General features: G+C 39.2%; 1 protein-coding gene across 1 annotated transcript in view; it reads left to right on the plus strand.

Moving 5' to 3' along the window:
• The window catches only part of PRKAR2A (protein kinase cAMP-dependent type II regulatory subunit alpha), an 80,356-nt gene that overhangs the window by 40,692 nt on the left and 26,732 nt on the right, over positions 1–12,932 (plus strand). The window contains exons 3-4 of the mRNA XM_060161956.1: positions 6,578–6,630; positions 9,322–9,405. Coding sequence (XP_060017939.1) covers positions 6,578–6,630; positions 9,322–9,405 — 137 coding nt within the window. The remainder of the gene's footprint in view (positions 1–6,577; positions 6,631–9,321; positions 9,406–12,932) is intronic.

Consider the following 12,932-nt stretch of genomic DNA (forward strand, 5'->3'; position numbering starts at 1 on the left):
CCTCTTCTCCAAGGTTCTTGTCTTCCACCCTACTTCAGCCACTCATTTCCATGGTTGTATTGTGGTAGGACGAGCATTACAACTTTTCATATTCTCAATCAGTGATCCCAGTCTCCCACCACTGCCTGCTGTCTTCTAACAGCTCCTTCGCTGTCCCACTCCAGCTCTCAGAACTCATTGATCCTGTCTCCTTTTCACTTTCTCGCTTCCTCTTTACTAACCTTAAATTTCTTGATCAGTGATTATAACCACTCCCTGGCACCTTCCCTCAATTCATTTTCCCTTTTTATTTTCTTGGCTAAACCACACTGTGGTTTAACCCAATTCTCCACTTATTGTGTCTGCACCACAGCTGTACTTGGTTGAGGGAAAATACGCAGCCCTGTTGACTGATCTTATTTCAGTTCATGATCATTAACTTCTAGTAGGCTCTTGATGGCAGCAATCATACTGTGTTTCTATACTTGTTTCACGCCCCTGTTCTCCTAGGTAATAAGTCTTTCGTTTCTTCTCTCTCTCCAAACCTCCAACACCTCCTCCCCCATCCTCATTCCTGTCAGATAATCTTCCTCTCAATTTAGCTAAGGAAACAGAAGTAACAGAAGAGAATTTCCTTAGGCTCCCACCCCATCTATCCTTCTTAATCTGCCTGTGAGTCCAGTTGTCCACCTGTACACTAGATCTCAACCCTTCATCCTTCCAGCAGTTACCTGTTCTTTATCCTGCATAATCTTTATTCTTCAACTGGATTATTTTTCTCAGCAAAGAAACATATCGTTGGCTCTCCATTCTTAAAAATAAAACTTTAAAAAAATCACTCTTCCCTCTCTAGCTACCACCCTTTCTCTCTCCATATCTTTATAGCAAAAACCCTTGAAAGAATTGTCCATATTTCTAGTTTCTCTTCTCTCTTGAGCCCATTCCAGTCAGACTTTTGCTCCCATATCTCACCAAAGCTACTTTGTGTATTGCTCACTCACATTTTTCAGAAGGAAGGAACAAAGGAAGGATTGAGGATCAGGAAGAGAAATTACTGGAGGCAGAAATAAAATAAAGAAACACTTCTTGGAGGGAGGCAGAAATTGCACTGGAAGATGAAAAACATGGTTACTATTTGGCCAGTACCAAGAAGGATGCGTTCTAGGTGGAAGAATGTCTCAAGAACTTGAAGGGGGATAAACTGGAACTGGCTGCTCTGGCTGTAGGAGAGGAGATAAAAGAAAATTGGAAAGATAGTTGGGGAATGGGCTCCTGATGTGATCCAAGGATTTCAGCTAAAACTAGTTGTATGAGGACATGTGCTGTGTCAAACACTGCAGAAGAGACTTCAACAATTCAGGGTGTCTGACTGAATAATAATCTGGAAAGTAAAGCAGCATAGGAGAGCTAACAGTTGTTGAGTGTCTCCTGTGAGCCCGGCCCTAAGTTTAAATGTCACCTCCTATTATTAACGCTTTAACATGGTTCTACTATTGTTATCCCCTCTTAGTGTTGAAGAGACCAAGGACTGGGGACATAGAGAAATAGTGAGTGAGCAACAGATGGACCTAAGCTCAGACTCCAGTGAGTGTAGCTTCATAGATGAGCTTTTCCCCTCCTTGATGCTGCCTCTCCCTTGCAAATCACTGGAATTGAAAATCTGTACCTTCCAAATCCTTCTAGCAGAACAGTCCCTCTACATCGAGTGATAAATGCATCAAATGAAGACAGTCCATAAATTCCTTAAATGCAGTTTTCTTTAAATAGTTCTAAATTAGTGTTAACTTTCAGTTTAAAATGTTAGTGTGATTCTGTTCATTTAAAAACTTCATCCAGGGACTTCACTGGTGGTCCAGTGGTTAAGAATCCTCCTTCCAATGCAGGGGACGTGGGTTCGATCCCTGGTTGGGGAACTAAGATCCCACATGCCACAGGGCAACTAAGCCCACGCACTGTAGAGCCCACGTGCCAAAACTACTGAGCCTGGCGCGCTGTGCAGCCCGCACCACAGCTGGAGAGAAGCTTGCGTGGCACAATGAAAGATCCCACGTGCTGCAACTAAGATCCAATGCAGCCAAATAAATAAATAAATATTTTTTAAAAAAACTTCATCCAAAAAAGAAAAACCCTTTTGTTTCATAAATTTCTGTTGTTTAAGCCACTCAGTCTGTAGTATTTTGTTATGGCAGCCCTAGCTGACTAATATACCCAGGCTATATCAACTCTTCATGGGCGCTGGCAGGACAGCACAGGGCCTCATGCCTGTGACCAGGATCTGGGCTCATTTCTTTGTAGAAATGAGGAGATTTTCTCTCACAAACACATTTTAGTGATTCACGTTTCTGGATGGAAGAAGCACCAGTTAAAATTTAGAAGAGGAAATTCTGCTGGATAATCTGTTGTTACTTTGTACTGTTTCCGATTACTAACTAGCGACATCTGCTGGAGAACTGTGGCAAAATTAATTCCCTCAAATGAGGGGCTGTGCTGCTCTTTTAGTCTTCATCTTCAGTAGGTCTTGACCATCTCATGACCTAAAAAGTGTAGGTCTTTTTTTAAAAATTTGTTTGTTTATTGATTGATTGATTTTTGGCTGGGTTGAGACTTTGCTGTGCGTGGGCTTTCTCTAGTTGTGGCGAGCGGGGTCTATTCTTTGTTGCCATGCGCGGGCTTATTGTGGTGACTTCTCTTGGTTGCAGAACACAGGCTCTAGGCACGTGGGCTTCAGTAGTTGTGGCACACAGGCTCAGTAGTTGTGGTGCACGGGCTTAGTTGCTCTGTGGCATGTGAGATCTTCCTGGACCAGGGCTCGAACCCATGCCCGCTGCATTGGCAGGTGGATTCTTAAGCACTGTGCCACCAGGGAAGTCCGACATTCAGTGTAGGTCTTGAGGCTGCATAGGGGATGACACAGACTCTGGGACTCCCCGCACTGAGACAGGTTTCCTGATGTGTAGAACCATAAGGGGCAACAATCACATAGACACTTAAAAATGGATTTTTTATATAGAAAATGAGAAAAGTAATTCGGGATCGGTACCAGAAAGTAGAGAGGTTGAGGGTAAACAAAGGAAGAGGGAAAAGGGAGCTGAGTCTGATGTTCAAAAGAAAAGGGAAAAAATGAAAACCAGTTTAAAAAAATAAAGATATAATGTTTTTCACAAATAGAAACATTAAAAATTTTAATGAAAATAACTACTTTTGTTTAAATCATAGTGCTGTACCTTAAGACTTAAAAACTATAACATTTGTTGCCTCAGTTACATTGTCTAAAAATATAAAAATGAGCTAAGTTGCTAAAATACTTTCCTCCAAACTCAGAGGAAAAGCAAGCCTGGAAATAGGCTAGCTCAAGACTAAGTGTCATTATCAGTAAGATCCTGTCAGTCTCATCACTAAAGGCTTATTATTTTCAACTTCTTAAATGAATATTTTCATACATATGCAAAAGTAGAGACAGTTAGTATAATAATACTCATATATCCATCTGTCTCCAAAATGAGTTTTTTTAAAATGCGTATTTCTAAGAAGACATTTTGAAATCCTGGACCAAGGAGTAGCAGAGTAGGCTGAATAAAGGTCAAATATGAGAATATTTCTGAGGTAGAATCTGGTGTATTCATTGGGTAAGAGGTGAAAGAAGGAAGCCATGGTGAGTTCCAAATTTCTGGTTTAGAAAGCTGGGTTGATAATGACAACATTAATCAAGAGTGCAAAGAACCAAGAGGTTTGCAGTTTAAAATACTATCTGGTTAGCTGCCCTCTGGCTGCTTCCTCAGCCCCAACCCAAATACCTATGAAGATGTGAAAAGAGGCAGCAATAACATCTAGGAACTCAGGAAGGTGTCTGCCTTAATCTTTAGGACAGATCTGAGATAAATTTGTTTCCTTGTGGAAACAGGAATGGCTTGGAGAAAGATAGAAAGAAAGTCATTATCTACATCCCATTATCACTTCCCTGGCTCAGCTACAAAAGCCTGCACCACCAGTGGCTGGGCAGCACTCTCTGCAGAACATTACCTGATACTGTTTTAGGGACTAGAATGGTACCTATGCTCTTACTCCCTTCTCCCTGATTTTTCTCCATCTATTTAAGGATACTGGGTCCCTGTTAGACAGGCAGAGTGTTGATGGCATTACAGTACAGAAGGCGTGGTCCACACAAGTAGGCTGGGCAGGGAAGGGAGTCCTGTGTACAGGTCATGCTAGGAGTCACCATTTCTCAGGTATTCCATTAGGTCAGAGAATCTATGAGGAAGGGGAAGCTGGGATGCAAGCTAGACCAGGGCTGCAATGAGTAAATGTCTGTAAGAAATCAGGAGTTAAATTGAGAGTGGTATGTATCATCTTATCCCCTCTTTATAGATATGTAGAGATTTTTAGCCATCATACAAAAGAATTGAGCATAGGGTCAAGAAACTTTTATATTTCTTGCCTGCTAACAAATAAGAAATAAACCCTAACAAATAATACAAGGCTTATGAATGAATTTGGTAGATTAAGGCTGTAAGAGGAATGAAGATGAGAAAGGTCCACTACAAAATGCTCATAGAATGCAAAATATCATTGCCTTTATTTTGTTGCATTCTGGGCAACACCAGTGATCACATCTAGATCATTCCTGGCAAAACAGTTTTGTTAGTGAGTACACTAACTTTTATTCACTAGATAATTCATTGTGTCTACCATTGTAACACCTAAGGGTAAGATTTTAAAATCATGACTTGTACTGACATCTCCAATTCTAACCCTTCTTCTGTTCCATAATTTTATTCCCCTTTTCTCCAGTGAAAAACATCTGGCTGTATATTTGTTTACTCACAACTGTAGTACACAGAGGAGTTTTACTGTACCACTGGAAATAGCAGTTCTTTTTTGTCATTGGAATATATCCCACTGAGGGTGGATGGTTACAGTACTATGTTCAGAAGCTACTTAAAATAATTCTCCTTTCCTTCTCTGTGGTTATGTTATCAACCTGATATGTGGTTAGGTTCATTTGTTTCTCTTTGTATTCAGTTTTAGGGTCCCTCCATCCTTATCAATTTAATTTTTTAAGTATATAAAACATTTTAACATGGCTTAACTGTCAAAACTATATAAAAGAATTTTCTTAGAGAAGTTTCATTCCCTTCCCTATCCCTTCTTTTTTGTTTCTGCCTACCTTCTAGGAAACAGTTTTACTACTGTCTGGTTTATCCTTCTCTTGTTTCCTTTTGAAAAAATAAATATGTTAAATTTTTTGTATAAATATTCATATTTATGTATTTATTCCCTTCCCCCCCCCCTTGTTTTTTGGCTGCATTGGGTCTTAGGTGCGGCACACAGGATCTTCCCCGAAGCATGCTGGATCTTTTGTTGAGGCACGTGGGCTCCTCTCTAGTTGTGGTGCTTGGGCTCTGGAGGTGCACGGGCTCAGTGGTTGCAGCATGCAGGCTTAGTTGCCCCGCTTCATGTGGGATCTTGGTTCCCCAACCAGGGATCGAATCCGCTTCCCCTGCATTGGAAGGTGGATTCTTAACCACTGGACCACCAGGGAAGTCCCCCTTCCCCAATTCTTATCTCTCCTTTATCATGGAAGTCCTTCTTTATGGAAGGGACAGAATACTATGTAGTATATTCTTCACCTTGGGTTTTTTTGCCTTTTTTTCCCCTAGAACTCACTATTTATTAGCCTATGGGGATTTTCCTCGTTCTTTCTTATAGCTGTATGATTCAAATGGGTACTTATATCATTTATGATATTCTGCTATTATAAACAATTGTTCAGTTAATATTTTTTAAATCTTTGCTTTACAACAAAGACACGTCCTGTGGCCCGCTGGTGCAAACACAGGTTACCTGCAAAGAAAATCAAGTTGGTTTTAGATTTATATAATACTGTACCTAGAACAGAACCTGACACATAGTATTTACTTTGTTTAAAATTCTTTTTGGGCTTCCCTAGTGGCGCAGTGGTTGAGGGTCCGCCTGCCGATGTGGGGAACACGGGCTCGTGCCCCGGTCCGGGAGGGCCCCGCGTGCCGCGGAGCGGCTGGGCTCGTGAACCATGGCCGCTGGGCCTGCGCGTCCAGAGCCTGTGCTCCGCAACGGGAGAGGCCATGGCGGTGCGAGGCCCGCTTACCACAAAAAAAAAAAAAAAAAAAAAAATTCTTACTTTTAAGTCATTCATGTACATAATGATGTTGAGATATTTTATTTTAACTTATTCTTTTCATAATTACTCCAATTCCATATCCATATGTTTATATTGCATATACTGTACTTTTTGGTTTTCCATCCCTGCTTCATAGCTCAGCAGAGATATTACTTCCTTGCTTGTCCTTGCTACTACCATAGAATTTAGTAGATAATATTTTTTATCATCTCTCTCCTGTTTGGACTACCAATCCCTAGAGAGCTGGCTTTTCATCACTAACAGAATGCCTGGCATTACTAGGTACTTAATATATTTGTTAATTGAAGGAAGGGATTACAAAAATCATTATAGCTTTAGAAAACAGTGAATAAAAAAAAATTGTGTCCACTTCCTATTTTCCAGTAAAACACACATCTGTTTTATTTATTTTTCTCTTTATTTTTTTCTCTCCAAATTTAGTCTGTGCTGAGACCTATAACCCTGATGAGGAAGAGGAGGATACTGATCCAAGGGTAAGAACTGCAGCAAAGGTATTAGGTAGAATAATTTTAGTCCTCACTCACTCCCCTCCTCCTCTATATACCAAATATAATCATGCTGACATTTAAAATAAATACAAATTAAAATCTCAGCAAGATGCCATCTTTTAACTAACAGATTGACAATTATTAAGAAGAATGAAAGCAAGATTGGTTGAGGATATGGTAAGGAGGGATGCCTAGCTGTAGCTGTCAGAGCTTTATACTTAGTCAAGCCAGCTGACTCAGCAGTTACGTGAAGGAGAATTCATCCCTAACAAACAGTTGGGTCCTTTCTAAGGAGATTATTGCAGTATTGTAAAATTGAAAAATGGAAGCAACATAAATGAACCAAAATAGGGGATGCCAAGGGCTAAATTAAGGTACATTCAAGTCAAGAGAATCTGCAGCAATTGGAAATGATGGTACAGGACTGGGCTTAATGACATGGAATGATGTATATTTGAGGTACATTTTATAGAGCATTTTATAAAATAAAAAATAATTTAAAAATATCTATCCATCTGTCTACCTATTTACTTGTTTGTGCAAAGATTTATACCTGGAAGGATATATCCCAGATATTAACAGTAGTTGTTGTAGGACTATGGTTGATATTTGGGTGCTTTTTTAAAAACTCAGGTTTTTAAATTCTTGTACAGTTAACAAATTACTTCTATAAAAGCAAATTTGAACCATCTTTTTTAAAAGATTGATGTTATAGGGCTTCCCTGGTGGCGCAGTGGTTGAGAGTCCGCCTGCCGATGCAGGGGACGCAGGTGCGTGCCCCGGTCTGGGAAGATCCCACATGCCGCCGAGCGGCTGGGCCCGTGAGCCATGGCCGCTGAGCCTGCGCGTCCGGAGCCTGTGCTCTGCGATGGGAGAGGCCACAACAGTGAGAGGCCTGTGTACCGCAAAAAAAAAAAAAAAAAGATTGATGTTATAAAAGAAACTTTAATGATCTTTCAAGTGTGCCTTAAAATGAGTAGACTATGAAAGATTCTGAAGTATTCTAATAATAAAATGCTACCATTGTGTGAGTATAATAGACATGTAGGTTTTTGAATTTTTTATTTTAGATATTGTAAAATTTTGATGAGTTTAAAAAGTTAAAACTTTTTTTACTAACTTTTTAATATCACAAATTTAAATTACTTAACACTTTTGGCATCTGTTATTTCTGGTCAGTTTAAGCAATGTGCTTTTTTTAGGGTGAAGACAATACTTAGGAAGGAGCTTGATGGGCCTCTCAATTATAACAGCGATACTAGGCAATAATTATTTTTTTTAGTTCAATAAACATTTATTAAATATCTGTAGTATTAGTAATAGGAGTAATAGTTTTTGAGCACCTACTAAATGCCAGGTTCTGTTTTAAACACTGCCTGTATTAGCTCATTTAATCCTTATGACAATTCTAATTTTGTAGATATCACTAATACTACTAGTAATACTAAGCTGTTGAGGTTTGAACTCTAGCTTGTATAGCAGTTGTTTAGTTGCCATCTCCACTTACATTTCAACAAACAACTCATACTGAGCTCCTGACTATTTACGTTTAGACATTCTTTTTCACCCACAGTCTTCCCCAGCTCACTTCTTGGCAGTTCCAAACTTCCTGTTGCTCAGGTCCAAAATTTTAGGGTCACCCTCAGCTCCTCTCATTTTTTCATACCCGCATTCAAATTTTCAGCAAATCTGATAGGCTCAGTCTTCAAAACATATTTAAAATTCCAGTACTTCTCAACACCTTCATGGCTACCACCTTGGTCCTAATCACCACCATTTAGCACTAGGATAATCACAGTAGCTTTCTGGCTTTCACTGTTGCCTCCCTCAAGGCTGTTCTTCACTCAGGAGCCAGCATGAGCCTTTAAAAACATTAAATCTCTTTCCTTCCTCTGTCAGAACCCTCAGATTGCCCCTATGTCACTAGAGAAAAGTTCCAGATCTGTGATCTACAATGCCCTCCACCTAACCCCCAAACCTGGTCTCTTCCTGATCTTTTCTCCTCGCTCTGCATCAGTCACATCTGTCTCCTGGTTTTTCTCAAACATGCTATTAACCAACCATAAGACCTTGTTTTCACTTGCTGTTCCTTCTGCTTGAGGTGCTCTTAGAGATGTCAACGTTACTCACTCCCTCAGGTTGTCCTCAGTTCCTTGGGATCTTTACAAATGTCACCTTCTCAGGCCTCATCTGGACGCACACACGCACATGCACACTCATACACGCACCCTTCCCTACCTTATTTTCTCCTTAGCCTTGTCACTCTAACATACTTTATGTATTTATTGAATGTGAAAGCAGGTGTTTTTGTCTTGTGTTCACTGCTATGTCCCCAGAGCTGAGACGGTGCCTGGCACCTAGTCGATGCTTAATATTTGTTGAATGAACGATATGTGACCTTCTGCTTTTCGGATGGGGACTCTGAGGCTTCCAGTGCATAGCTGACTTGCTGCCAGCCACACAGCCAGTGGGCGGTCCAGGGTGGGTACTCTTCACCCCTATCATATTTCCTGTCCACGATCAGGGTGCTGCTTGGTATTTGTATAGAGTTAAAATTATAGTAAACATGCTCTTAATTTTTCCCATTTTTAGGAGAAAGAAATATACCAATTTGTAAGTTAAGTAATATTTTTAAATAGAATAAAAAAATTTTCCTGGTTTTATTTGGATTGGCAGGTGATTCATCCTAAAACTGATCAACAGAGGTGCAGACTTCAGGAAGCTTGCAAAGATATTCTTCTTTTCAAAAATCTTGATCAGGTAACATTGATTTTTAAAATATTTTTGGCTTTTAGCTTTTGTCCTATTCATCATTTAAACAGTTTTTTAGCATCTTAGCCACAGTCATATGAGGCATTAAAACCTTAGCTTCTTCTTACTTGCAAATGTTTGCATTGTGTTGAGCACTGTAATCCATAATGAGCTTTTCAGATGACTTTTAGTATTTCTCTGAACTGCTTTGGTACTTCCTCCAAGGCAATACCATTTGAGGACCATGCAGTTGGGTCATATTAAAAGGAAATGCTCAGGTTTGCATGACCCTGGCTTAGTTTGGAGGGTCTTTATTTATGCTGAAGAGTAATTTCTCCAAAGATGCCAGTGTGGCGTCCTCTCTACCGGTAGCGGTTAACCCACTGGAAGTGTGTGACTGCTTCTCACTCCTTTGGTGTAAGGCACCTCTTATGATTATTTCTCAGTGAAGACCTCAGGCATGGGGCACACACAGAGTGGTGTGTGTCTTTAGGGCCCCAGCACAGGATCTGTGCCTGTGCCTGTCTTCCCTCTCTTGGTGGAGATGGAAAACAGGGCTACCTCCTGAGGACAGAGATGCTTCAGATTTCCTGTTCCTTCTGTACTTTGACGGCCACATGCTGAAGCCACATGAATGGCTGAGGTGCTGGGCCTGCTGGGGAATCCCAGAATGTGCAGAGACAGGAAGGATAGGAAATAGAATTCTCCTACTACCCAGCTCCTGCAAATATGTCTTCTGAAGATATCCCCACAGCCTTCTGGGAATCTGGCTGGTCAAACATGAGTTTATGTTGTATCAATCAAGGGAATCAACTATCCCTGGTGTCTGTAAACCAGACTGTTTGGTAGCTGTGTGGTTATAGGAATAGCGAGAACTTTAATCAGAATTTTATTAGTCTGAGATTGAATAAAACAAGGACCATGAGTTCAAGGAAAGACTGGTTGTAAGAAATAATAGTCTGTATCAACTGTTTTCCCTGGAAGACTCATCTGTATCAATGGAAAGCATACTTGCTTCTTTATCTACTGTGAATAAAACCCCTTGTAAATTTTATACTATCATATGTTCTAAAGAAGTTGCTGTGTCAGTCTAGTATTCAGATTTTTCTTAGTGCTGGAGAACATCATTTTACCATTTCAGTCTTGAAAAATGATAACTGAATTTTCAGATTTAATTATATTTTTCTAACATTTTATCATGAAAATATTCAAATACAACAAAGTGGAAAGGATTTTACAGAACATGTATTTATCCACTGCCTTGATTCTAACATTAACATTTTACTGTGCTTGTCACATGATATACCGTCTACCCTCAACCAAGGGGTTGGCAAACTTTTGCTTAAAGAACCAGATACTAAATATTTCTGTCACAACTACTCACCTTCATTATTGTAGCAGGAAAGCAACCATAGACAATGCATAAATGAAAGGGTATGGCTGTGTTCCAATAAAACATTATTTACAAAAACAGTCAACTGTTTGCTGGCCCCTGCATTAACCCATCTTATTTTTGAGGATAATTTCAGAGTAAATTGGAGATCTCAGTATATTTCCCTTAAATACTTTGGCATGCATATCATGATAGTTCAATATTTGTTTATAGCTTTTTAATGTAAAGTTTGCATATAATGAAATGCATGCATGAGTTTTAAGTGTACTTAGGTTTGACAAATGCATACACTTAGGTAATCCAAACCCCTATCAAGATGTAGAATGTTGCCACCACCCCAAAAAGTTTCCTTATGCCCCTTCATGATCAATTCTTGCTCGCCTCCCCCCAGAGGCAACTTCTATTTTGATTTGTTCTACCATAAATTAATTTTGCCTTCTAGAATTTCATATAAGTGGAATCATACAATATATACTCTGTTGTGAGAGATTCTTTTCACTCAGCACAATATTTTTGAGACTCTTTCTTATTCAACATTCCATTTCCTTTTTTCACTTTTTATTTTGAACTAGTTTTAGACTCATAAAAGAAGTTGTAAAAATAGTAGAGTTCCCATATACCCCTCATCCAGCTTCCGCCAATATTAGCATATTACATAACCATAGGACAATTAGGGGAAGGGTAAGCTGTGACAAAGCGAGAGAGTGGCATGGACATATATACACTACCAATCGTAAAATAGATAGCTAGTGGGAAGCAGCCGCATAGCACAGGGAGATCAGCTTGGTGCTTTGTGACCACCTAGAGGGGTGGGATAGGGAGGGTGGGAGGGACGGAGATGCAAGAGGGAAGAGATAGGAACATATGTATATGTATAACTCATTCACTTTGTTATAAAGCAGAAACTAACACACCATTGTAAAGCAATTATACTCCAATAAAGATGTAAAAAAAAACAAAACAAAACCAGGAAAATGACATTGTTACAATACCATTAGTTAAACTAAAAACCTTGTTCAAATTTCATCAGTTTTCTCACTAATTTTTTTTTCCTAGTTAATAATCCAGTCCAGAAACGCACATTGCACTTAGCTGTTATTTCTCCTTAGTCTCCGCCAATTTGCGATAGTTTTCAGTTCTTTCTAGTATTTCATGATCTTGACACTTTGAAGAGTACTGGTTAATTACATTATAGAATATACCTCAATTTGAGTTTGTCTGATGTTTCCTCATGATTGAAATGCGGTTATACATCTTTGGCCAGACTACACAGAAATTCTGTTGTGTCCTTCTCAGAGCATCATATCAAGGGATCCATGATGTCAGTGTGTCATTGTTTTGGTGATGTTCGTTCATTCCCTTTTATTGCTGAGAAGTATTCCATTATATGAAAATACCAGTTTGTTTATCCATTTTTCTGACAATGGATACCTGGTCTATTTCTTGCTTTTAGCTCTTATCAATAATGCTCTGGACATTTTATACAAGTCTTTTTGCGACCTTTTTTTTTCATTTCTCTTCAGTAAAATACCTGAGGGCAAAATTGCTGAGTCATAGGGTAGGTATATGTTTGATATTGTAAAAATCTACCAGATGGTTTTCAAAGTGGTTATACCATTTTGCATTCCTTCCAACAATATGTGACATTTCCAATTGTTCTGTATCCTTAACCAACATTTGATATTATCTGTCTTTTCAAATTTTAGCCATTCCAGTGAGTGTATTTGTTTCTATTTTTTAAAAATTTACTTCCCAAACCTTTGTTTTTAAATTTTCAAATTTACAGAAAAGTCAAAGAATAGTACCATGAACATTCTTATATTCTTGACCTAGATTGACCAGTTGTTAACATTTTGCCACATTTACACTGTTTCTTGTGTGTATATGTAGGCACAAGTATGTATGAACTGCTTTTAAGATTTTCCCTGTAAAGTTTTCTATGGCTTTTTCGTTTTGTTTTCTAGTCCTGAGTCACACGTTGCTTTTGGTTGTCATGGTATGATTCTAGTCCCCTGTAACCCAGATTGCTTCCCCCATGCCTTATTCTATATCATGACACTGATGTTTCTGAAGAGCCCAGGCCAGAAAAAGAAGAGTTACTCAAAACATGAGGCTGCCAATGGACAGCCCACAGGCCAGATAC

The sequence above is a fragment of the Lagenorhynchus albirostris genome, chromosome 10, assembly GCF_949774975.1.
Source record: "Lagenorhynchus albirostris chromosome 10, mLagAlb1.1, whole genome shotgun sequence".
In the NCBI taxonomy this organism is placed as follows: domain Eukaryota; kingdom Metazoa; phylum Chordata; class Mammalia; order Artiodactyla; family Delphinidae; genus Lagenorhynchus; species Lagenorhynchus albirostris.